Source organism: Falco cherrug, chromosome 9 (genome assembly GCF_023634085.1).
Source record: "Falco cherrug isolate bFalChe1 chromosome 9, bFalChe1.pri, whole genome shotgun sequence".
Taxonomy (NCBI): Eukaryota; Metazoa; Chordata; class Aves; order Falconiformes; family Falconidae; genus Falco; species Falco cherrug.
Window position 1 is genome coordinate 9,446,574 of NC_073705.1, and position 23,779 is coordinate 9,470,352.

The window sequence follows — 23,779 nt, forward strand, 5'->3', positions numbered from 1 at the left end:
ATATTCCAGACTGGAATGGAGGAAGTGGGAAAACGTGCCCTTTTGAACGAGATGAGGTGCAGCGTTAGAGCAAACTGCAGCTCTGTCGCTGACCCTGCTGTGTGTTTGGAAATCTGGGGTGTCTGGGTGCTCTGGGCTTGATCAGCATACCTCTGGGGTAAGGCTGGTTGCAAAGCACTAGCTGTGTCTTCCAAGACCATTCAGTCATTGCATCCCAAAGGACTTATTCCCCCTGAGAACAGTTTTGCATCTCGAAAGTCTAAGAGGATCCCTAAAATCCTTACTGGGGTTCTGAAAGGCTTGACACCTTCAGGAACGCCCTTTTTTTTCCATCAGATGTTAAGCAATGCCTTACCTGGAAGACACTAAATACTGTGAGAAAGATCTTCAGTTGCCTAATTTTCTGACCAGGGCTGAAAATATCAGAAAAATAATCCTAGAGAGAGAGACACTTAAAACAAATTTTGAGGCTTAATACTGTGGGCTGCTGGGCATCGCTCTGTCTGTCGTTGTCTGCTGCTCAAGAAGCCTGAGCACTAACACCCCGAGGTTTCAGTTTAAACATTCCCTTGAATTATTGCACTAGTGTTTGCACTCAGCATGGCATTTTAGTGCACTGCACCAAATAAAAGCTGAAGTCCCCATCTCTGGCTGCTATATATCAGCAGATCTCTATTTACATAATGAGAGTGCACAGATTTACACCAACTGAGACTCTGGCGTGCTGCATTTCTTAAAGGCATTCATGAATTTAAATTTACAAAGTGCTTTATGGGTTTGATTTGCCTCCATACCATTGCCCCCTGCTGCTGCACCCCACAAGGCAAAGACCTCACACACCCAACCCGAAACAAAAAGAGGCGCTTATGGATAAAAACATTGCATCAAGGTTTGTCAGGCAGAGTACACACAGAGAGCTAAACAGGCTCATTCCTGATCTGTCATGTGCAGGACCAGAGTTAAAGAAGAGGGAGATGGAGGAACGTTTATTATATAAAATGAGTCTGGCCTAAATTATTTATTGTGCTTCTGCTCCAACAGATGGGACTGCCCTCTGTACCTCATCGGCAGAGTCAGGGACTCCAGTGTTGGCCAGACTAAGTAAACAGCGTGAATGTTAACATCATGAGCTTGTCTTGAAAAATGGATGGGCTGGCGTGTTATGCAGTCTCCCTTCAGTGCTGAGGGAGCTGCTGGGTTGTTGATTTTTTTTCTCTTTTTGCTGATAAATCACTGGCTGCAGTGCTGTCTGCTGCAGCGCTGGGAGCAGCGTTGTTATTCCAGGCCGGTTGCGGTGCAGACCTGGGCTCGGCGGCCGCAGCGCTGCTCTGCCCTGTAATTGCGGAGCGGGTCCGGCCACAGGCCAGCGGAGCGATGCTCTGCCTGTGGCTGGGTGGAGCCCTGGCAGCTCTTCACCCCCACCCTGGTGCTGGGCTCTAATTTAGCGCTTGAAACTTTGGCTTCCATGTTTTGGGTTCCTGTTTAAGAGGGAGACAAATGTTAAATGGAGTGTGGCATAGAGGGGAACGGATGAAGAGGGAGCAAAGAGTTGTGAGAGGTGCCAAGTCATGCGCAAAAATCTTGCTGGAAGACAGTGAGGCAAGGATAACACATCAAATGTCTTGGTTTGGTTGTTTGTTGTTTTTAAATGCTCCATTTTTTTAGTGACTTTGTTGGCTATTTCTCCTTCCCTCCTCCTTTCCCACCTTTATCTACCTCCGTTTGCCTTGTGGGATCAGTGTGTGACTTCCTAGGGCAGCATCTGGCTCCTCTGTGTCTCTGTAGCGTGTCCACGTATGTCTGTGATTTGTGGCAGGGTTTTATTTTTACTTTTGTTTGGCGTTGGCACGGGCTGGAGGGCTTCAGGCAGGTTGAAGAGAGTGAGAACTAACATAGATACTTGTTGCTTGCCCTTCGAAGCACTTTGGTTCTCCGCAGATGGATTTATTATTGGCATTTAGTAAATAGGGGACTGTCCAAGTCCTCAAGCTGGAGCTGTTGAACGGGCAGTCCTGCCTGCCTTGCCATGAAATGAGCACCAGGGCTCCTCTTGGCATCACTGGGACTTGAGTGGTGAAGCCTTCGGCTTCTCGAGCTGATGTGAAAATTGCAATTAGGCATGCGCATCGAGTAGTTGGATGTCATCCTCATTTGCATGTAGGATTGCTGGATGGATGTGCACATTTGTGTTAACTTAAACTTTTTGCCAAGTACACAGTTGGGAATACAAATAATCTATGGGCTGTCTTAGGAAAATTGGCCATATTTGATTATTTATAGCTTCATCAATAGATCTTTTACTGCATGCTTGTTTCTTTAGTACAAGTTAAAGATACACAACGGATGTTAATCAGCACGGCTCCATTGAGGTCCTGAGAGTTTTGCTGATTTACAGCCACTGACAGCATCACTCCATTGTAGATGGAAGTAGCCTCATAGGACTGGGAAAAGAAAAAGACAGAAGGGAGAAAAATGGAATGACCCAGACGAGTGAGCATACACAGAAATGTATTTATCTTTCCACATTTCTATCTCACTGACTTGAATTATGAAGTTTCATATACTTTTTCAATAGGTTTTAACAGACCCAACTAAGCATTGATTCCATTAACTTGGAACATTGCAAAGACTTTTATTGCTCGCTCGAAAACTGCATGTGGCAGACCCTGGAAATACGGGGGCCAGGATGTAAGAAGAGGGAATTACTTAAGAAAAATCATACGTGCTTACAGATGTGCTTCTACAAAATTTGCCATAGCATCGGGATGCCCGTGTGCTCAATGCCAGTCAGTCAAGATAGGGGACCTTTTGTATTGTGATACGTGCCTTTACAGCCACAACTGCTCAAGTATGGTTGCGACTAAAATGACACTACAGGAGTTTATTTCTATCTATTCTTCTTGTAGGGACCACCTGGTCGCCCAGGTCTTCCAGGAGCAGATGGTTTACCAGGACCACCAGGGACAATGCTTATGTTGCCTGTAAGTACCAGTGTAACTAAAAAAAACATTTAAATGAATCGGGCCTCTCAGCTTTGCTGCTTCTTAATGACTGTTCTTGCAGAAATCTCCCATCTCTTATACCAAGGACACATTTTCCTTGGTATAAAAGATGAGTCCAGGTAGTTCCCTGTTTAAATTTGCTCTTTGCAAAGTGCTGTAACTTCTTCACTGGTCAAAAGCACAGGGCAGGCAGGTTTAAATTTCCATAAATGAAGAATGAGCTTAAGTGTTTCTGACTGGGCATGGTGTTGGAGAGTGAAAGTCATGAAAAAGCAATGGAATACACCTCCAAGGGCCCAGTTTCCAGGCAGACCCCTCCTTCTAGCAGCTCTTCAAAGCAGATGCCAAAATTGTAAGCACCTGAACGAACTGCTCTCTTTTAATGACCAGTGGTTATTTTGCTTTTTTTTTTTTTTTCCCCCCTCCTACATGAAGCTAGCAAGTACCAAGTCAGCCTTCTTGGTCTTGGGATGCTAAAGGAATGGTTATTTTTTGTGTCTGCTTTGATGTGAGGAAACCCTATGGAAACCAGCTGCTGAAAATAAGTGGTTAGGTACCAAAGGGAAAGCGTCTTTAGTGAAAAACCGCAAAACTCTTGTATAAGCTCCAAATGGTAGGGTGATACTTGTGTAGGTTTCTGGCAGGGTGCCTAGGACAGCCTGGGCCAAGCGCTCAACATGGAGCTTAGCTGGCCATTACAATACATTTGTTGGCCCCTACAGTAATCAACCGTAGGCCTATAAATTGCATCTCTTTGAATCTGCTTGCCAAGTTCATGTGGTCATATACCTAGCGCCAACCAAGTGGAATGCAGAGGTGAAATGGAGGTGAAAGAGCTGTCCCAAGTAGGTTCTGTAGCCTGGAGAGTCCTCCTTGCAAAACCCCAAACACACATGCAATTAAAGGCAGGAGGAGGGGGTGTGTCCTGGGAAGTGGGCTTGTAGCTGGGGTGGTAGAAGAGGCAGAAGAAAACATTAAACTCCTTTCAAGTCTGGGAAAATAAAGCATTAATGCTTGGGGGTTTTTTAAATCCTTTGTGTGCTGAAGGATCCTGGCTTAAACAATCAGCCAAACTCTGTTCTTTGAAGCATCCTGCCATGCTTGAGAAATACAGCCTTTGTCCCAGGGCATACGGGCAGCTACAGCCAAGTAACCTGATGCAACCCCATCTCCAGGGGTCTCCAGGCCAACAGCATCCGCATGGGAACATCAGCCTTGTGAGAACTTAGTTTTGAACAGTGGTGTGTGAGGTCCTCATAGTTCAGAGCCTACAATCCCTCTTGTTGTGCATTTCTTTGAGCTGGCAGAATCTGCTGTGTGGGGACGGAGACGGGGAACAGTCGGTTTGTGCCTGTGAGCTGGGTGACCTGAGAGCGCGCTGGTTAATGGGATGGTCTGGAACGACAGGGATGGGGTTGAGTCAGTCATGCTGAACAGAATTGTTTAGGAGTCAGGCCAGAGTGAGGGTGCAGGGACAGCAACACTGTGACCTGCTTTCTCCATCTTGTTCCCATCAGTTCCGCTTTAGTGGAGGAGGAGATGCTGGCTCTAAGGGACCTCTCGTTTCAGCCCAGGAGGCCCAAGCCCAAGCCATCCTGCAGCAGGCCAGGGTAAGTGAAGGGTGGTGGGGATGTCTCTTGCAGCAGTTGCCTGAGGAAGCGGAGGAGAATCAGGATAAATGTGTTGGAGATGTCTTCATACTTGCACCATCCGTGGTGCTGGCAATGCTAATGCCTCTCATCTGTGATGGAATTGGTTGTGTGGTTTGAGGTGTGAGGGCATCTGGATGACTTGGCCTTTTACCAATGGCCAGCAATAAGCCCTAGAGACATGGTTTTAAATTGCCTACGGACCTTGGACCAGGCCTTCTGCTGGCACCAGTAGGCACAGACCTGTTGCCCTCGGTAGTGTTTGCTGTTTATGCTGACAGTTTTGAGTCTATATGAACCGTTGTGCTATGTGCTGTAAGGTGCTGTAAGGATTTTTCTTTTTTTTTTTTTTTCCCTTTTCCAGTGAATTTGTAATAATTAAATGTATGTCACAGATTTAAGCGGTTCCCAACTCTGCAAATCTCAACAGGCAGGCTGCCTTTTTCTTCAACATATTTATTTGAAAATCCATGGTAACTATCCCTGTGAATGTTTTCCCCTTGGATGACCTTACCGATTGATGATCAAATAATTCTTGGTGGCATTTGTTATGTAGCTCACTGGTCAAACAAGATCAACCATGCATTTTCCCCGTACAACTCCTGTTCCCTACCTAGATGAGTACCTTAGTGTAAAAGGCTTCATACTCATCTGTTTAAAATCAAACTTAATTTCTAGCCAGTACAGCTTTGAGGTTTTTTCTTCCATGAGAACTTGTGTGAAGTTACATTTGATCATTGACATGTTAAAAGCAGAGATGCAAGAGGCACAATTTCAGCAGAAGGAAACACGTGGCAACCCCAGAAGTGCCCTCCTCCTGTGTTTGCCCTGATGTTGTCCGGGAGGGACCAAATTCTGGTTGTAAGCACACCCTTGCATAAAGGGGGAAACAGAAGGCAGTTTGGGGAGGCAGTTTGCAAAGGAACACAGCTTTGGGGGCATTGCTCCTCTCCCTGCCAAATGCAGCCATCCAGGGATGGAGCTTAGGTGTGCTCCTCCGGTCCAAAGCCCCCGTCTGTCTGTGCCTGGGACACGTGGCTCAGACACAGCCTGTCTGTCATTCTGAGCTGTTGGCGGTCGCTTTAGCACAGACCTTTTGGGCCAGTCTGCTGAAATAAGCTAAAAAGCCATTTATTTCACCCTTGAATGAAATAAAGGCTGTTGGGGTCTCCACCCAGCAGGGTAGCACGTGCCCCTTTTAGGTTTATAAGCCGGGGGGTTGGCTTAGCTGGGGCTATTCTGGTTTCCATCCAACTCCCCTTTTACAAAGGAGTTTGATTTTCTACGTGTTCAGGTAGAGTGCATGTCCCTGATGCCACCAGCCACTGCATTTTTCCTGTCCATAAACCTTGCTCTGAGAGTAGTATTGGTCAATTATTTTTCTGGAGTTACCTTGTCAGTCTTTATTTCAAGGCTGCCTCCATTTTTTTCCATCAGCATTTTATTTTGCTGGGAAATAGGGATTTTTGACCAGATGAACATTCCATGAGAAGCATCTGCTTTCTCAGACTCACTGGTTTTGTTCTTTTTTTTCTGCCTGTTGAATATTGTGATGTTATGAAAAACACAAAGAACCTCCCTCCCCTCACTCAAAGTCCCTTTCCTCTGTTTTTGTTTGTTTGTTTGGGGTTTTTGGTGGTGGGGTTTTTTTGTTTGTTTTCAGATTTAAGGAAAAATTGAAAAAAAAACCAAATTGTGGGTGACTTTTGGGCTGTGGATGACCAGTCGAATATTTCTGTAAAGGAAAAAAAAAACATTTTTTTGGTTAACTTCAACCTATTGTCAGACAATTTCAGCTGACAGCCCTGATAGCAAAGCAGGAAGGGAAATACATGGATTTTTTTTTTTTTGTGGGGAAGTTACAGGATATGGCAGGAATGGAAAAGGGAGTCGGGCTTCTTTCCTTTTGGGGGGTTTGTTTTTCTCGTTATCGTTGTTCTTAATTGCATTATTAGTTTGATTTATTCCCTTAAAATTTGGCTTTCATTAGACACTGAACATTGTCCCAGCCGGCAGTGTTTCAGAGTATCTCCCTTTTAATGGGGTGTTGTAAAAAGAAGCCACATAATCTAGCATTTGTGCAATATTTATGCCATTCCAAGTGCAATCACGGGTAGATTTTAATTACTGGAGTACACAGATAATTACAACTCTTTTTAAAGTGTTGAATTGTCACGAGGGAACAAATTGTCTGAGTGATGTTTTAAAGTGTGGACCAGTCCCATTACCCACCATGGAAATTACTGACTTGATGTATGGTTACTTGACTCCTTAATTATTGAGCTAAAAGCCCCCTGTTGCAAATAGAATTGCTGTTCTGTCTGTAGTATATGAAATAGCAACTAAAAAAAAAAGGAAAAAATTCCTCCAAAATTAAACTCCTAGGATCATAAAGAAAAAAATAATCCTAAATCCAAATAATTGGGGTTTTAAATATGTGTGAACAAATGCCTATAGCTTGTCCAGGCAAAGTTTTTACATTTGCCTTCAATGACTTGTTGCCAAAAGCGTCCATTTTATTGTGTCTCTACGTGATGATGGAGAAGGGGATCTGACCTGCAGAGGCAGATTCTCATCTGGTTTAAATGCAGGTAACTCCTTGCCCCTCCATCTGCCCTGGGTCTGGGCCAGGGGGTGTCTGTACGTGTCTGTACAGGGGTTTTGTACTTCCTGTGCGCGGTGGGTGTATGGGGGGAGGATGCTACCGGCAGACGGGGTGTAGGTCCACATGTCCTCTCAGCAGAGCTATGCACTGTCCAGGAGCTTTGCCCATTTGTGGGTGCAGAAAGGACTTGGTGCACAGCAGGTTGGATGTTTTTAGGTAATTTCACTGAGGGTATGGACATTGCACCATGGATTTGTGGTTCTCGGGGCGTGGGGAGAACGTGTGGCTGGTGGTGTGATGGTGGCTTTGTCCCGTTGAAGGAATGGAGCAGAGGCACCAACTGAGCAACGTTTCTCTTTCTGTTGCAGCTGGCGCTGAGAGGACCAGCGGGTCCGATGGGTCTGACGGGGCGGCCGGGCCCCATGGTAAGTGAACGGGCCAGCAAGGATGGAGCAGAGCCAGCTGGCACCAGCTCCATGGATGCTCTGCGTTACCCTACCTGAATGGCTCTTCCTTAACGTGGTATGAATCTTCCCTCGGGCTCTGTTGTGGAAAAAAGCTAATAAATTATGTTCTCTGTCCAAAGGGACCCCCAGGCAGTGGAGGACTGAAGGGAGAAGCTGGAGAAATGGGACCCCAGGTGTGTATGGGCAAACTGGGCGACTGGGGGGTTGGGGGGAGTCGTAGGTGTGAAGCAGGCGATCCTGCTTTAGAGGCTGCTGTGAAGGAGAAAATCGGTAACCCAAAGCCAGCTGAAAGCAGGGAGGTGTGGGAACGTCTGTTTTGCGTATAAGTGTCCCTTCGAGTATCCAAATGCAGGACTTGCGATAATTTTAAGGCAATAGTGTAAAATTCTGCAGGTGGTAGCCCTTTCCTGCAAAGATATCCACGGAGGAGCCCTGTAAATACGAGATAGGTTGGAGTGTGGGCAGCTTGCTAATGCTCAGGAAATGGTTCTTCCAAGTTGTAAATCCTGCATTGAGGGAAAATTCCCATTTTTCTGATGGTGGGGGAAGTGATTTGTCTGCATCATGTGGTGCTGCTTGCAGGGCAAAAACTTCCTCATGGAGAAACGTCTGCAGTTCCTGGCCAGAAATGCTCAGTCCTGAGCCCTCCCTCTGTATTTTGAACTACGGGCTGTGCTCGAGGGGTTCACATCAGGTTCAGCACCTGATCTGCAATGCCAGCAGGCACTGGGTCCGTCTGCTGTGCCTTTGGGTGATGGCATTTCTTCCTCTCTCCTTGATGCCTTGCAGGGTCCACGAGGCATCCAAGGTCCTCCCGGTCCAGCAGGAAAACCTGGCCGTAGGGTGAGTGTCCTGGGAGCTGCGCTGACGACTGTGTTAACTACAGTTTCTGCTAGGAATTGTTTCTGCTGCCAAACAATTTCTGAGCACGAAGAGCGTTGCACAAGAGCAGGCTGGAGGCCAGCTGGTGGCTTGTCCAGGACCTCTCCATCCATCTGGGCAGACACAAATGAGGATGAGAGTTAAAAGGCAGACAGTGTGGGGAGAACTGCAAGTCTATGCTTCCCACTCTTCTGTTGCCTTTTTTTTTATTATTATTATTTTCTGTTGTTCTCTGTGGCATTGAGGTTGTAGCTGCATAAATGCTCTGGGATGGTTTGTATGGTCCCAAATTTTTCGGGAGTGTGCGAGGAGGATCCAGTCCCCAGAGGGTTTCTGAAGTTGGTATAAATTGTGCTCACTCGCTCTGTCAACATCCCTGGTGCTCATTTTTATTTTACGCCATCCTCTGGCTCGTCATGATTTGGCTGGCCAGAGGAAGAAGTGAGAAAGTCTTTTCTGTGACCCACTTCTGGCTTTCTTAATAAATAAATAAATAAATCTATCTCATTTCAATTTGTGGACATCATCATTAGCATATCTTCAAATGTGCTGGAAGATAATTATTTCAAATTAAAATCAATGACCATGTCCCAGCATCCCACATAGCGAAGCAGCTTTGCTGCTATTTGTCTCACACCCCTCATTAGCGCCAGGCTGAGCCCGGAATGCTGCTTCAAAAACAGACCAGCATTTTTTCCCTCACCAAGGGAAGCTGCTCCCCAGCCGGTGAGCTCTGACTTAAATAAAACTTCACTCAGCCACAGACCAAAGAGCAGATGTCCCTGCGGTCCTGGCTTACCCTTTGTATTTGACTTTGCTTTTCTTTGTTGCAGGGACGAGCTGGCAGCGATGGTGCCCGGGGAATGCCCGGCCAGACAGGACCAAAGGTAGCGCCACGTATTTTATGTGCTTTTAGAATCTGCATCTGCTTTTTAACAAGCGTGAACTGGGGGACCCATGGCAGAAGGAACCCACCTTGCTTGGAGGAGGTTGTTGAAATGGTTCAGCAGCTCCTGTGAAGTCATGGGCTCTCCACGTTTGAGAAGAGGAAGTTAAACACACACCTAGAAGGCAGAATAGTGATCTTTCCTTTCTTTTCTTTTTCTTTCTCTTTTTTTTTTTTTAATGCAACTTTTAAAAATTGCTAGATCCTCTTAAGAATGAAATATGCTCCCTTGGCTGCAGTTGTAGAACAAATACTTTGGAATCCCAATTATGAAAAACAAACATGAATGAGCGGTTGGAAATATCCTAAAATATAACTACCAAAAAAATACCTATTAACTGGGTGAGGAAATGTAGAGGGCGTGGTGAGGAATTTTAATGCCCTGTATTTTTATTTGAGACAAAATCCCTTCATTCAGCTGCGATCCGCTGGTATTATCAAACAAGAAAGAAGCTGTTCCACTGAAATTGAATGCAGAGAAAGTTTGCTCAGGGAATCATGTATTAGAAGGTTTAAGTACTTTATTATGTAGATACTTAAAGCTGGAATAGATGGGGGTTTTGATACAGAGACAGGAGACTGCAAATCATTTATCCAGTAAAGTGCTCTAATGAGCGTCGACTGCCCTCAAAGGAGTGGATGCCAGGGAAGAAGGGAAAACAGAATAACGAGCAGCGCCTGGAAAGGAGAAGGAGATTTGCTGTGAGCAGAGACAGAGCGATACTCTAGGACCTGCCAAAAGGAAAGAGCTGCTGGTTACCCTGAGTGCACCTTGGCCAGCCTTGGCCTGATCCATCTGTCCTCCCATCTGCTCAGGTGTAATCGACTTCCCTTTCCTTGCTAATAGGTAAAGGATTTGTAGAAGGGAGGAGCTGGTACTATTTTCACATACCATCAGTATGTGAAAATACAAGTGCCTTCACCTTTTTATAGAGACAAAGGGACTTTTCTCTCTGCTGGGTGGTGCTCCATGCCTTCCACCTTGGTCATTAGGAGACGGTGTCACCCATGACTTGCAAACATCCCTGTGTCTTTTCTGTTTTCCAAAGAGTTGAAGCTTTGGGGAAAAGGCTGTCTCTGTGCATTCCTGTCCCCATTTCCCCCCAGAACAGAGGAGACTGGATCAGGGCACAAGTTTGGAGAGAAACTCTATTGTGGCTTGCCATGGTTCACCATGAGCTGTCCACACTCTGACCTGGAGTTGCTGCCTGGGCATGGGCAAAAGCCCCAGGGAGGCAGGGTGCTGCAGCCCACCTGCCCTAGGGCTAATACGGTTTTGCTTTTTCTTCCTCACACTTGAATTTCTCATCGTTGCCAGTTTCCTTTGGGAGTGTTCATGGAGCTGGGCAAGGGATGCGACGAGCACACATAGGGGACATTCACATGGTGATTTGCAGGCAAATGCTGGCAAGCGCTGCCTGCGCTCTGCCAGCGTGAAGTTGCAGGACTTTCTCAAAACGGTGCCAAGCTCAAATTAACACACCCAGCCTTTTAGCAGAGCTCATTATTTTGCGCTTGGCATCATGCTGCCCAGAAGGATGCCCAAAGCTCTGTTTGGCCTGGAACTGCATTTACAGCAGCATGCAGGAGCTAGTGGAGATGTGTAAGAAGAGAGATAATGTTGGGAGCCCCCCTTGCCTTGGTTTGCCTTCCCATTATTCGGGGCTATATATCCCCTATATGTCCCTGGTCTCACAGCTGGCTTTCTGCCTGCTCAGGCTGGGGTCAGGCAGAGCAGGCTGCTCTTGGCAGGGTAGGATGGAGATGCCCCTTTTGCAACACCTTTAAGCATCCATGTGAAGTCAGTAAATTTACCAGCTGATGAAATTCCTTTTTAGGTCAAAACAGATCTGTCTTCAGACCTTGACTTCATTAAGACAGTTTCCATAATGTATTTGTATATAATCTTTGCCTCCTTAGGGTGTCCAGGAGGGTTAAAAGGATGTATGGGATGGATTGCAGTAAACTCAGGATGGCGTTCGGGGGACCCGTTGGCAGGTGTGGGAATGCTAGTGTCCAGTTTGCTCACCAGTGGATTGACATTTGTAATTCCATGGAAATGAATAAAGAAATAATTGGGCTAGAAGAGCCTGTGCAAAAGGGAGATGCTTTAGATCGTGGAGAAGTCACCCAGAGAAGCTCTGACATTCACATGGGAAAACATTTGAAACTGCAGGTGCTGGGGGAAGAGAGGGGAGTTAAAATAACTTTGAGCTTTTCTCTTTTTCTAATCTATAACTTTGAAACCATCACTGGTCTGGTGGGAAGTTCAAGGCAGAATTTCTGAGGGAGAAAATTGATCCCTCCTTGACACAGAAAGGAGACAAATTGGAAAGATATTCAACAGCGGGTGGAAATGTGTACTAAACTGGTTTTTCTTTTAGGGTGACCGAGGGTTTGATGGTTTGGCTGGTTTGCCTGGCGAGAAGGGAAATAGAGTAAGTTATCTTCCCCTTGTGCTCTGGCCACTGTCTGTAATGAAACCTTGGCAGGGAGGTGCTGGCTGGGGGGCAGAATTGCTGGGGACAAGCCACAGTGGTGCAGTTAGGAAAGGATGATAGTGTCCCGTAAGAGCATGTGGGATGTCACAGCATCCCTCCAGGCACAGTATTCACATCCTGGGAAACTGCAAGATCCTTCTGGGACTGCTTGAAATTGGAAAGGTGGGCCAGGGTGGGGGAATTGCCTTAACAAAACACTGACTGAAAAATAAAGCAAGAGGCAAAACCTGCTGTTAGACAGTGCAGTCATGGATGGAAATTGCCAAAAACTATAATGCGATTCTTCTCTTTGCTTTATAATTAAACAACGGGGAAAAAAATGCAAGAAGCCGGTTATTTTGGCAGGCTGCTCATGCCTCCCCTCCCTAGAGAGTGCAGCCATTGCTTTATAAAGCCAGGGAGTGTTTGAACAGTGGAGATTGCATCGTGATTACAAGCTACACAGGAACGGGAAGACAGTGCCTGAGAGAGATGCCTAATCAGCTAGAAATGGAATAACATGCCTTGGGTAAAGCAATAACTGCATGCAGAGCTCAGTCCCCCTCCTGAAGGAGCGACGGCGCCTGCTTGGTTCCCAGACCCCTGGTGAAATGTCACCAGTAATCCCCGTGAGCACTAACCCCTCGAGAACAGGAGTCTGTCAGAGCTGGAGCCCACACGTGGCCCTGAGCAGGGTCTGCTGCTTCAGAGAGCGCAGAGATGGGAACCGTGAGGGTATGAGTACCTTCAGCACACAGTGGAGGCAGAAAGTCAAGTCCATTGCTTGGTTCATCAACATTACCCAACCTTTTCCATTGCCCGAGTGTGTCTGACGCCTTTTCTTCCTTCCTTTTATAGGGTGAGCCAGGCCCCCACGGACCCCCGGGGGCACCCGGAGAGGATGGGGAGAGGGTAAGTCTATCTCTGGATTTGGCAGCCCTTTGAATTCATAAGTAACTCCTGTAAACAAGAAGCAGATGCAGGAGCAGCCAGAGACGTGGCAGGAGCAGCCAGCGCGCGAGCATCGGCGTGTCATCGGCTGCCCGGCCTTTGTGTCCTGGGGATGCTGCGGGTGGCCGTGGTGAGAGGGAATGATGAGGTGGGAATAAAAGTGAAAAGAATAATTAATTTTTAAAGATCTAGTCAGAAAGCTCGGGTTTTGTTAGAAGGAAAAAGAACAACACAAGAAAAATATTAATCCTCAAAGTGAGCTTGGAAGACTTGGAGAACAGAAATTCCAGACAGTGTGGGAATCAAAGATTAAATTGTTCACTTCTCTTTTCCTCACTGTTTCATTAATAGTTTAAGGCCTTCAGCAAAGCTCAGACTAAGTGATTGCAGGCCTAGAATGGCTGGTTTAAGAGGAGGGAGAGATTGAAAATGCTGAATCCATGCCTGTGAGGAGCATGTGGTTTAATTGGAGGAGCAAGTATGGATTTCCCAGGCTCTAATCCCCTTCCACAATGTTTTCTTTCCACCTTTGGCTATTTGTTTCCTCTGTAAAGCACAGATAATAACACCTTTCTCACCATGAGGTTGTAAGGATTAATTAGTTGTGGCTGTAAAGTGCTTTGAAGTTGAAAAGACCAAACCCATGTCTTGCGGCGGAAAAACTAGTGTCTGGAGAACTTTAATCCTAAAGAGAAAAAGAAAACGTTTGAGGTGTGCAGGGAGAGGAGCTCAGAGGGCATAACTGGGAAGAGCAGCATGAATTTTATCAGCAGAAGAGAATTTATAAGGGATGGCTGCTGGGATTGATTTCCTGAGAGGGAGCCTCAGGTTTGGGGTGATCTAAAAGCAGCTCAGGGGAAGCACCACCTCATACTCCTGGGAGATCCGTGGAGCATCAGCAGGCGATGGGAGCAGGGGGATGAGGAATTACCCCTTTGCTACCTCTGGTTTATCTGAGAAGCCCTAATCTGGCTAAATCACGTTCCCAGGGTGGTGCTTCTGTACTGGTTTGCCGTTTGGTTTGGTACTAAATCTTCCGGTTATTGACTCGCATGCCCTGAATTGTTTCTGCAATATCTTGCCTGTTAGCAAAATCCATCTTTATAAACATCGACATGAATTATGAAGTATCCTTACAGCATTTCTAATCCTTGGTAAATTCTGCACGCATTGTATTAGTTTCCAGGTTTACGAGGTCTTCCTTATGCATGGCTACCCTTTTATTGCTCCAGGGAAGCTGGTTTTCTGTGTGATTATTATCTAAGAAGAATGAAACACCTGTGATGTGAGTGAAATATAACTGGTTTGTTTTGTCTCTGCTGCTGCCTTTCTCTGTGCCGTCGCCGCTGAGCAGGGAGATGATGGAGAAGTTGGACCCAGAGGTCTACCTGGAGAACCTGTGAGTATCTTCTCCTTCGGCTTGACGTGCTGCAGCACTGCTTTGGTCAAGGTCTTCATATGGGATGTCCCAGGGGGCAGCTCTTCTGGTGCTAAGCAAGACCCCTGGGGTCCTGCAGGACTGGGCTTCTCTTGCTTGAAGATCCACGTGAATGGTGTAGAGAGTACCTGTGCTGTAACAGCTCTGCTTTGCTTTTTTTTCACTAAAATGGCTACCAAGAAGATAAGATGCTTTCTGAGGGGTTGGTTGTGTTTTGGTTTTTTTGTTGTTGTTTCGTTGGTTTTTTGTGTTTGGGGTTTTCTTTGTGGTTTGCTTGTGGTTTTGTTTTTTTCTTAATGAGCAAAATTCTCATTGATTTTGTTTGCTCATTGGCTACTCTTTGAAAAAAATGTAAAGGTAAAGCTTAGCTTAGATTGGTCTCATCCTTTTCCTGTTTTCCTTCTTTCTGATGTGTGATTTAGAATTCAGGTAAGTAGGCTGGGGTAGAAGTTCTGCGTGGTAAACATATGTGAAATAGTGTTTCGTGAGCATCCATAGCAAGCTGCAGTGAGCAGAGGCTTTACCTGCAAGCTGTGCAGCTCCCTTGCCCGCACGCTTAGTTCTGGGTGGTGCAGGTGATCCCTTTTAGGTCGCTGGATGCAATCCTGGCAGGGTTGAGCTCAAGGAGGCATTTAGCCCTGACTTCAGTGGGGTCAGTATTCTGTTCACAGTGCACAAAACTTCATAAATCTGCAGTGTTTGTCAATGGTTGGGCCTCCATGGGCTGTGAACGCTGGAGCGGCTGAGCCAGGGCTAGCGAAGGAGGGAATTCCTGTTATCAGTAAGGTTAAAGGAGGTGCTGGTGGTGTTGAACAAAAATCTCTTGACCAACCCAAAGAAATGCTTTCAGGGAGTATCCCACTGGAAAGAAACAGTTGGGTTGTCAATTTGAAACTCTTGAAAGTGTTTTTCCTCCAATACCGAGTATTTTTTACTTTATTGGCAATGGTAAATGCTGCTGCTGGCTGGCTGTAGATTTGTGTGTGTAGTACAGTTGTTGGCTGCTTACTTCATCTAAAATGCATTTCCTTTGTTAGGAAAAGAACATTAACTACCTATCATTTACCATCGGCTTTGCTTTCAAAATGTCTTATTTTGTTGTTCTAAGGCCCAGCGTGGTGGCCTGAAAGTAATTTATGAGAACTGTTGGACACACTTCATGTGAGAAAGGGAAGGGTTGGCATTTACGAACTCACTGGAACTAAATTATAGACGAGATGTCTGATTAACTTCTGGGAAAGATTAATCAACTCAGCTATCTCCTTAGCACATGTCTAAGCAATAACTTATGGGTTATTAACTTCTTAAAAGCATTTATGTGCTCAGGTAACACAGCAACAAAAGAGGAACTTAAATAATGATAATGCATGCAGGGAAGTTTATTTTTATTTCAACACCACAAGTAAAAATACCTGTGATGGCTAGGGTAAAGGTTTAAATTGCATTACAGGAAACGTGTTGTTTAAATGTATACAAGTAAATCTGCATGTTTCTCTTTTTCTCTGCCCTGAGCCAAAAGAGGATCTTTCCAAATTGAGTGGTAACTGAAACTAGTGGTGGGCCTTACAAAATTTGTTTTTCTTCATCCTGTTCTGTTTCCTTCCATTTCCCATTGTCAGCTGGTACAAGCCGAGTTTCTGCTCTGCTGGGACTCAGCATGTGAGGCGTTAGCCCAGGAAGGTCTCAGGGGACTGGGACAGACTACTTGGTCGACGCATCTATTTTTTGCTGCAAACTGTGTTTTTTGCAGAATCAAAATCCCTGCAGTCTCCAAGATCAGATACTTCCTTAATGCCTGCTCTTTTATCCTGTAACATTTAGTTTTAATTCCTCTGTCCCCTCTGCATAATAAAACAGGGGATCTATAATATTTGGGCAGACAGATAAAACTGCCCATCAATCAAGAACGATTTTCCTCCATGGCAGTGAATGAGCACCATCCCTGTCAATACCCAGAGTTCTCCTACTTCAGAGAACTCTCCCTAATTTAAGAAAGGGCCTGCGTTTAAAAGGTGAGCTTTGAGATCTGCAGCTGAGTACACACAAGACCCCATCCCTTTCCTTTTACTACAAACCCACCTGAGGGCTCCAGATAGAAGAGGTGCAGGGGTGTGATTTGCAAAGCTTGCTCTAGAGTGAATACAATTCTCCTGCCATGTCTCTGCTTATTCAATGTGATGCTCCAACCCTACCAATTTGCCTGAAGATGATGCGAGGTTAAATCTGCAAAGAAAGCTAGAAATGGAAAGAAAACACCATGATACCAGGAGTCCTGACTGCTTAAGGTTCAAGAACCAACTGCCTTTGAAAACGTACATTTATGCTGCAGGCTGAAAACCTTTTCCAGCCTTGCTGAATTGTATAGATTGTCAATGATAAAAATTAAATCTGGAGAGGTTTTGAAATGCTAACCCTAATGATCCATTAGCAGTATCACGTCATTCTTCGTAAAACTCCCCAGCTAGAATGAACTGGCTGCAAAGTGTTTTACGTCGTGTGCATTACAGGGTAATCCAGGAATATGATTAAATTAATAAAATAAAAAAAAAATGGTTTAAGTGGGCTTTCTTCCAATCCAAAGGATAAATGTCTGTGCCTATATTACTTATATTTATAATCCAAGAATATGCGCCCACAGGATTTCTTCTACTGGTTTGTAAACCGAGAAAGTTGCTGTTACCGCAAAACCAGGAAGGTCACTGCCATGCCAGCCCTGATGCTTCCCCGGGCAGTGCGATGCTCAGCCGTGCACAAGCTTCCCCTGATCCACGCTTGTGGCAGGGCACTGAGACCATTAACCCCGTTTGTTTCCCCCAACAGGGACCCCGAGGACTATTGGGACCGAAGGGGCCGCCTGGACCCCCGGGGCCACCGGTGAGTTCCCAGGGCTGCTGAGCCTTCCGAGCAAAATGCCCTGTCCCCATTAGTCATCCAAGCAGATAATACAGCTGCATATTTTTATACATCTGTGTAATGAAAAAAAGTGGTATTAAAAAAAAGTGATGGCTCAAAGTCCATATTCTCCCCCATTTTCAGTGGCATCACATTCATTTACGGCAGCTGAAGATTTGGCCCACCTGAGTAAATATTAATGCTTCGCTCAGGCTGAAAGGGAAGAATGAGAGTTATTAACACAGTGACTTTGCTATTAGCTTTTGCCTGAGGGCTGGTGAGACTTTAAAGCAGTTTGTTCATATTTCGGGTGAAAGCCAAGGAAGGAACATGCCGGTTTTAATTCGTGAGACAGTCACCTCATCTGCCGTGCACTGCTGGAAGTGCTGATGCAGGGGCTCTCTCCATAAATCACTGCACCTTGCTGAAGTCCCAGAACTTAAAACCCAAAACCTGGGCTGCTGCTAGAGCTAAGGCAGTCAGCGTGTGGTGGTGAGCGTGGTGAAGCCCTTAACCCCCCTGGGATACAAAGACATCTTTGCTTTGAGCTCCTAGTCCTGCTGAACTTTAATGAGGGTTCAGGACCTGCTCCAAAACTGTCTCATCTCTCACGAGCGTGATGTTACACCCCAGTACCTCCCCCTGCCCCAGAGCAAAATGGTGGCAGGGGAACCCCCAGCGGGACATCTCCACTTGCCCATGTTACTCCCTTAATGAAGATGCTCAGGGAGTGTTTGACCCCAGTTGCCGTCCGTTTTGCCACAAGGCAGCGCAGCCCCGTTGCCTTCAACGCTGCCTTGCTGAATGATGCGCTTGCATCCGAGCGGAGACGTTTCTCATTTGTTGTTGTCCTGTTCCCGTTTTTCGTCTTTATTTGCTACCCCATGCCTGCTTGCTGTTGGAGGTAATCCGGCTGTGGTACTTAGCCGGGATTTGCTCGACCTGGCGCTGATTCTACCTCACGGGCAGGTTAAACTGGTGAGGAAAACACTGAAATGACTTTTAAAAGTGTAAACTGGATTTGTGAAATTGGCTGCTTTAGCAAACACCTTTAGAAAATTGCTCCCTTTCCACGCAGTCCAGAAGGCCTCCTGATGTTTTGTTATTTTTATGGTAATTTCTCTGCATTCATGGTGCAAAATAAAGAGATACTTTCTTAGTGCTGTTTTTTTAAATCCTTTCTCAGGGTGTGGCTGGTATGGATGGACAAACAGGTCCCAAGGGGAATGTGGTAAGTTTTCACTGCAAATTTTAGACAGTTTGGATATTCTATAGAGGGAAATGTAAAATGTACTCGATTAAATTAGATTTGCTAATTGCTTTTTCACCTGGTCTGGATTCCTATCAGAGCCTGTGAAAACCACAGAGAATATCTTCCTACAGCAAATGGATGTTAATTTATTATAATTTCTGATGGAATTACACATTATTTCCCCATGAAAGATCAAACATTTTCATCGAGATGTGTGTTGTTGTAATGAATATCAGAATATAGTAATTTAACTGAAAGGAAAAAAAGAAATCTTTATGATGTGCTCATACTTGGTACTAATGGGATAAAATGGACTCCCTGCAGAAGAGCCAGCGCAAAAGCGGGTAGTGTCAGAGCCCTGCTCAGCTCAGTTGGGCTGCATGTCCATGCAGAGAAATGTGTGTGTCCTGAAATAACTTCACCCCTCCCATTGTGGAGAGAAGCTGTTTCCCATTCCCAGGAGCTCTTGGTTACTGGTGATGTGTTAGAGAGGGTGTCAAGATGCTGCAGGGGGGCGTGGGGCTGTGCGGAGTGCAGAAGCTGTGGTACCTGAGGAAGCACCAGCTCTGCTCTCCCCTTTCCTGCCTTCAGCTCTGCCCTTGTCTCCTCGCAGGGTCCTCAAGGTGAGCCAGGTCCCCCAGGACAGCAGGGTAACCCAGGTGCTCAGGTAAGAGGAAGACTCCTTTGCCATCAGTAGGAAGAAGGAATGATGGTTTTGAATGGGCTTTGCTCCCCCACCAGACAGGACCAGCAATGAGGGGATTTGCTGGGAACTGGCTTGACAATTCCTCCTGGCCCAAAGTCTTCATGAAAATGCTCCTGGTTTCAGATCCCCCAGTTCTCACCTGGCTTTTGCTGCCATGATACAAAGCCAAACCCAGGTCCAAGCAGTCTCTGTGTCTGAGCCACATCTTGTGGGCTTATGTCTGTTTTTTAGCACCCCACGATCCAGTTGCTCTGGAGCCAGGTGGGTAATACAGATGTCCAAGCCTTGCTGTCAGCCTTCTCCACGGATCTCAGCAAGTCTCACTCCTCTGAGCATCTCTGTTTCCATCCTGGGGATGAGCCTGGCTGCACATGGCCGAGCGGTGCAGCCCTCCAGAGGAGGCATGCCATGCAAAACCAAAATTTTATCACCTATTGCGAGACATTTTGAGAATGAATGGAGCTGGGGAAGTCCCCAGCCTTTGCAGGCACTAGAATGATGCTCAGCTGAGGCACTGCCAAAATGCATTTGGAAGGGATAACTTGTTCCTTAATGACCCTAGTTGTTTGGGTTTTTTTTCTTTTTGCAGGGTCTTCCAGGTCCACAAGGCGCTATTGGTCCCCCAGGAGAGAAAGTACGTTTAAATGCTGCAGCTCTGACTTAAGACAACTGTTGCCATTGATATGCATTTGCTCCTACTTCAGGCTCCTCCTTTGCCCCATGTACAACATCTGTTTGCAGCCGTGTCTATGAAAGTCTAATGCCTCTCATTCCAGACAGAAGAGAGACAAGAAAGCACGGTTTACCTCTAATTCATAATATTTGCATTCATTTCCCCTCTTAAAAGAAACATTTTGAAGGCAGCCTATGGTAAAACAGGAGAGGATTGAAAATTGTCTTCTTCTGTGGCTAAATGCCTGGAATTCTGAGCGGGATGGTAATGGGAAGAGCCCCGTGGGTTTGGCTGGCTCAGCCGAGATCCTCTGCCTCCTCCCCGCCTGCGCCAGCTCTCTCTGATTTTCCTCTGCTGTTGACGTGGTGGGGTCAATGCTGGCCTCGGTTCCCCCAGGCAGCCCTGGGACCATCAGGATTTAAACAAGGGGAAAGGGTTTGCCTACAGAGTAGCAGTTCTCCGAGTGTTTGCTCAGCTCCCGTTGAGTAGAGACAGAGCGTGTGTCCCGGTGTGTGCACCAGGAGAACCCCCTGCCTGTGTGGGCAGCGTGGGGTGGACTCGAAGCATCAATCATTCTCCTGTGAAGGAGCACGTTAACAGTTCTGCCAGAAAAAGGGCACTTGGGTTTCAGTGCTGAGTCACACACTTGCAACAGCGGCAGCACTCCTCGGTGGTGTGAGAAAGCAGGGGGTTGCTTAATTAAAAAGGTAATCATTGAGCGGCGTTAAAGCGGCAAGCGCAGTCGGTTGGGGCAGCTCCGCTCTTCCTTTGCCAGTTAATCGCCTTGCCATGGGGCACCAAAGAATGGGCATTTCTTGGTCCAGTGAGCCCCGTCGTTTGGTGTCCTCCGACTTGTCCCCAGCCACCTGTGCAGCACCGTGCCCTTGTGGCAGGATGGCACCTGGGTGCCTCATGACCCAGAGTCTCCCTTTGAGCTCGCTTTGCTCTGTTGGGCCTGTATGCGTGAGGTGCTGGCACTAACGCCGCGGTTTCCCAGGATGTGGGAACAACTCTGCCCACAGAAATAAGCAGACTCCCTACCAGTCACGGCAGCTTTTTGATCAGACTCACCTCGCTGCAGCCTTTCACACCTAGGAAAATCACAAGGCATGTCTGGAAAAGCCCCGTCCGCTGATGCTCTGGAGGCTCTGACCATTGCAGCTGGTGATTTTCTGTTTGTTTTTAGGGGCCGCTGGGCAAACCTGGTCTTCCTGGCATGCCTGGTGCAGATGGTCCTCCGGTAAGTTGTTATCTCCTGGGTCTCTGCTCAGCATCAGGGCTGCAGGGCCTCATCCTGCACCCATCCACCCTGGGGTGCACCAAGGGCTTGTGCAGCAAAGGTCAGGCTCACCCTGCCTGCGTTGTGGCTGGGCTGACGGCTTTGAGAAGCCCTGTCCCTGCTCCAAGCTTTGCTCAGCCTCGCAGCACAGTGCTGGGTGCTTCTCACCATCTCTTCAGGCCTCTCTTTCCCCTCCTCCTGTCTCTCCTCTCTGTTTGACATGGGTTGGCAACTCACCAAGGTCGGGATGGTCTCCTCCATGTGTGTGTTTGTGTGAACCGCAGCACCCGCTCTGGGTGGTCCTTGTCTCGCTCAGGGCTGCTGGGCACTGCTGCAGAACAGTGATAAGCACAGGCTGAAATTGCATGTCAATGTTGTATTCTTGTGCATTCTTCCTAAGCCTACTTTAAACATAATTTGCTCCTTCCTCTAGAAATTGGGCTTAAAAATCTCTGGCCTTTAAACCTGATCTCATTTTTACACACCTCAGAGGCACCTGGTTTTAAGAATGACAAATGTGAAATAGTTACATTCCACTAATCCAAATGCAGAGCATGGCAAAAAAAAAAATAAAAATAATTAAATCACATTTCCCACCCTTGGATTATCATTCCTACAGAGGGCATTTTGAACATTCATACAATTGTTAGCTGAGTCAACAGAGCAACTAAAGCAAAGCCCAGAACATCTCTAAAGCTGTAGCTTTTGATGTGAAAGTCCTGCAGCAGCCTCCAGGGAAGATCAGCTGGAGAAGATGCCAGGTCTATTTTTATGCAGACTGAAGGATGTATAAGACCTGCAAGCCGAGCACAGGTGGTTGTGCCTGGGCACAGGTCCCTTGCTGCAGGTAGCCATGTAGCATGCAGTTTGTAGGTTTGTAAACATACAGGTCACTCTTTCCAAGGACAAACACCCCACGCGTATTCTCTTTATAGAAACTGGTCTTGGAAGATACCTGAAAATCCCTGAAGTATTTCGCTGTGAAAGCCAACCAAATTGCTCCTCAGTTTTTTATTTTAGTAGCCGTAATGGAGATGGGCATTTTGAAAATAGTGATGATTTAGTGCAGAGCGGACAAAGGCTTTTGAAATCTTGCTGCTCTTCCATTTTGCCTCCCTCAGGGTGCAGGGAGATAGCAGGAGCTGAAGGCAAGCACGGTTATAGGACTCCTTTTGTGCACTGATGCTCTTGGTGCCGTTTAATCTCACAGGACAAACTCAGATTGCATCTTCCTCCTACATTGCGTTGATGTAAAAATGACAGCTGTCGTTTTGTTTCTTTATTAAGCCAGCTTGTTTATTGAAATCTGGCTTGCCTGACATTCCCCTTCTGAAGACTGATGATGGAAAATGCTCATAAGCTTTTCCTTGTTATATTGGTAGAAAGCTTTTTGTGTATTTAGAGGAGAGTTCGTAAGTAAAGAAACCATTGAGCGCAGAAGGTCTTGGTGGCTTTAGAGCAGCTGGATGTGCTTTCGTCTTCCTTACAAAACAAAAGGTCCCTGGGTGTGCAGTGAGTGCCTTTGCAGGGGCTTATTCCTTTTATATAGGCATTGCCACCTAAAGAGTCATCTTCCAACCTGGCTCCATTTTGGTTCTGACAGCAGAGAAATCAACGCTAAAAAATACTTTCATGGATTTCCCCCTTTTCTCACTAATCCTTCCAGCTCTATCTGAGGCAATTCACACCTTTATTTTCTACTGACTGCATCTACAGCAAAAGACTTCTAAAGGCTGTGAATAAGAATGTTGGAAACTCTTGGATGTTGAGTTATTCAGCATCAAATCCCAGGAGGAATGCTGGCCAGCATCCAGCCAGCCGCCGTCTAGCAGGGATGCGGGTTAGCTCAGCATTTGTCATGGGATCTTGTAATGGACTCTAGGAATTAGGAAATTAATGAGGGGATCCGACCAGTCTGAGCATCTTGTGACCTTCACAAGTTTGCTCACACATGGAGTAAATTTTACCTGTTTTCCTATCTGCAAAATTTATATGCGGCTTTCTGCTCAACTCACGGAGGTTGTTCTAATACGTGAGGAATATTGCAAAATGGTTTGTGCCTCTCTGCTGAAAGGTCGTGAAGAGTAAAAGGATAAATAACCAGGTAGAATACCACCAAGGACCCAAATGCTCCTCTCTTCCTTTGGGGGAAAACTTACTCTTGCAAGCTGGCTTGGGGGGGGGGGGGGCTGCTTATATCAGTAAGAGCTTCCCGGGGAGCAGATGTTCTCCTACAGATAAATTGTAGCTGCCTGAGTGAGCTTGTTGGCTTCAGAAGGATTAGATGTGTGCTAAACCCATTTTCCTATTCTCTTTGTCTCTTGTATTAATAGGGTCACCCTGGCAAAGAAGGTCCTCCTGGAGAGAAGGGCAGTCAGGTAGGTGTCGAGAAGGTCCCCGTGTCTGCGAAGGGGAAGGTCACGGTAGCTGGATGGGACAGATCTGCATGGGCGCTGGGGACGGCCGGGCAGCCAGGGGATGTGGGGCAGTGGAAGTGGTAAGAAGCAAACCCTGATGAAATTTGAAAGCTGAGCCCAGCTTGCGTCTGCTTGAGAGT

The 23,779-nt window shown here is 46.5% G+C and overlaps 1 protein-coding gene across 3 annotated transcripts in view; it reads left to right on the plus strand.

Moving 5' to 3' along the window:
* COL5A1 (collagen type V alpha 1 chain) overlaps positions 1–23,779 on the plus strand; it is a 160,401-nt gene that overhangs the window by 89,042 nt on the left and 47,580 nt on the right. For all 3 annotated transcript variants that reach the window (XM_055720341.1, XM_055720342.1, XM_055720343.1), the window contains exons 12-26: positions 2,907–2,981; positions 4,520–4,612; positions 7,625–7,681; positions 7,843–7,896; positions 8,513–8,566; positions 9,439–9,492; positions 11,936–11,989; positions 12,890–12,943; positions 14,337–14,381; positions 17,241–17,294; positions 18,499–18,543; positions 19,178–19,231; positions 19,860–19,904; positions 21,130–21,183; positions 23,556–23,600. In XM_055720341.1, coding sequence (XP_055576316.1) covers positions 2,907–2,981; positions 4,520–4,612; positions 7,625–7,681; positions 7,843–7,896; positions 8,513–8,566; positions 9,439–9,492; positions 11,936–11,989; positions 12,890–12,943; positions 14,337–14,381; positions 17,241–17,294; positions 18,499–18,543; positions 19,178–19,231; positions 19,860–19,904; positions 21,130–21,183; positions 23,556–23,600 — 837 coding nt within the window. The remainder of the gene's footprint in view (positions 1–2,906; positions 2,982–4,519; positions 4,613–7,624; positions 7,682–7,842; positions 7,897–8,512; positions 8,567–9,438; positions 9,493–11,935; positions 11,990–12,889; positions 12,944–14,336; positions 14,382–17,240; positions 17,295–18,498; positions 18,544–19,177; positions 19,232–19,859; positions 19,905–21,129; positions 21,184–23,555; positions 23,601–23,779) is intronic.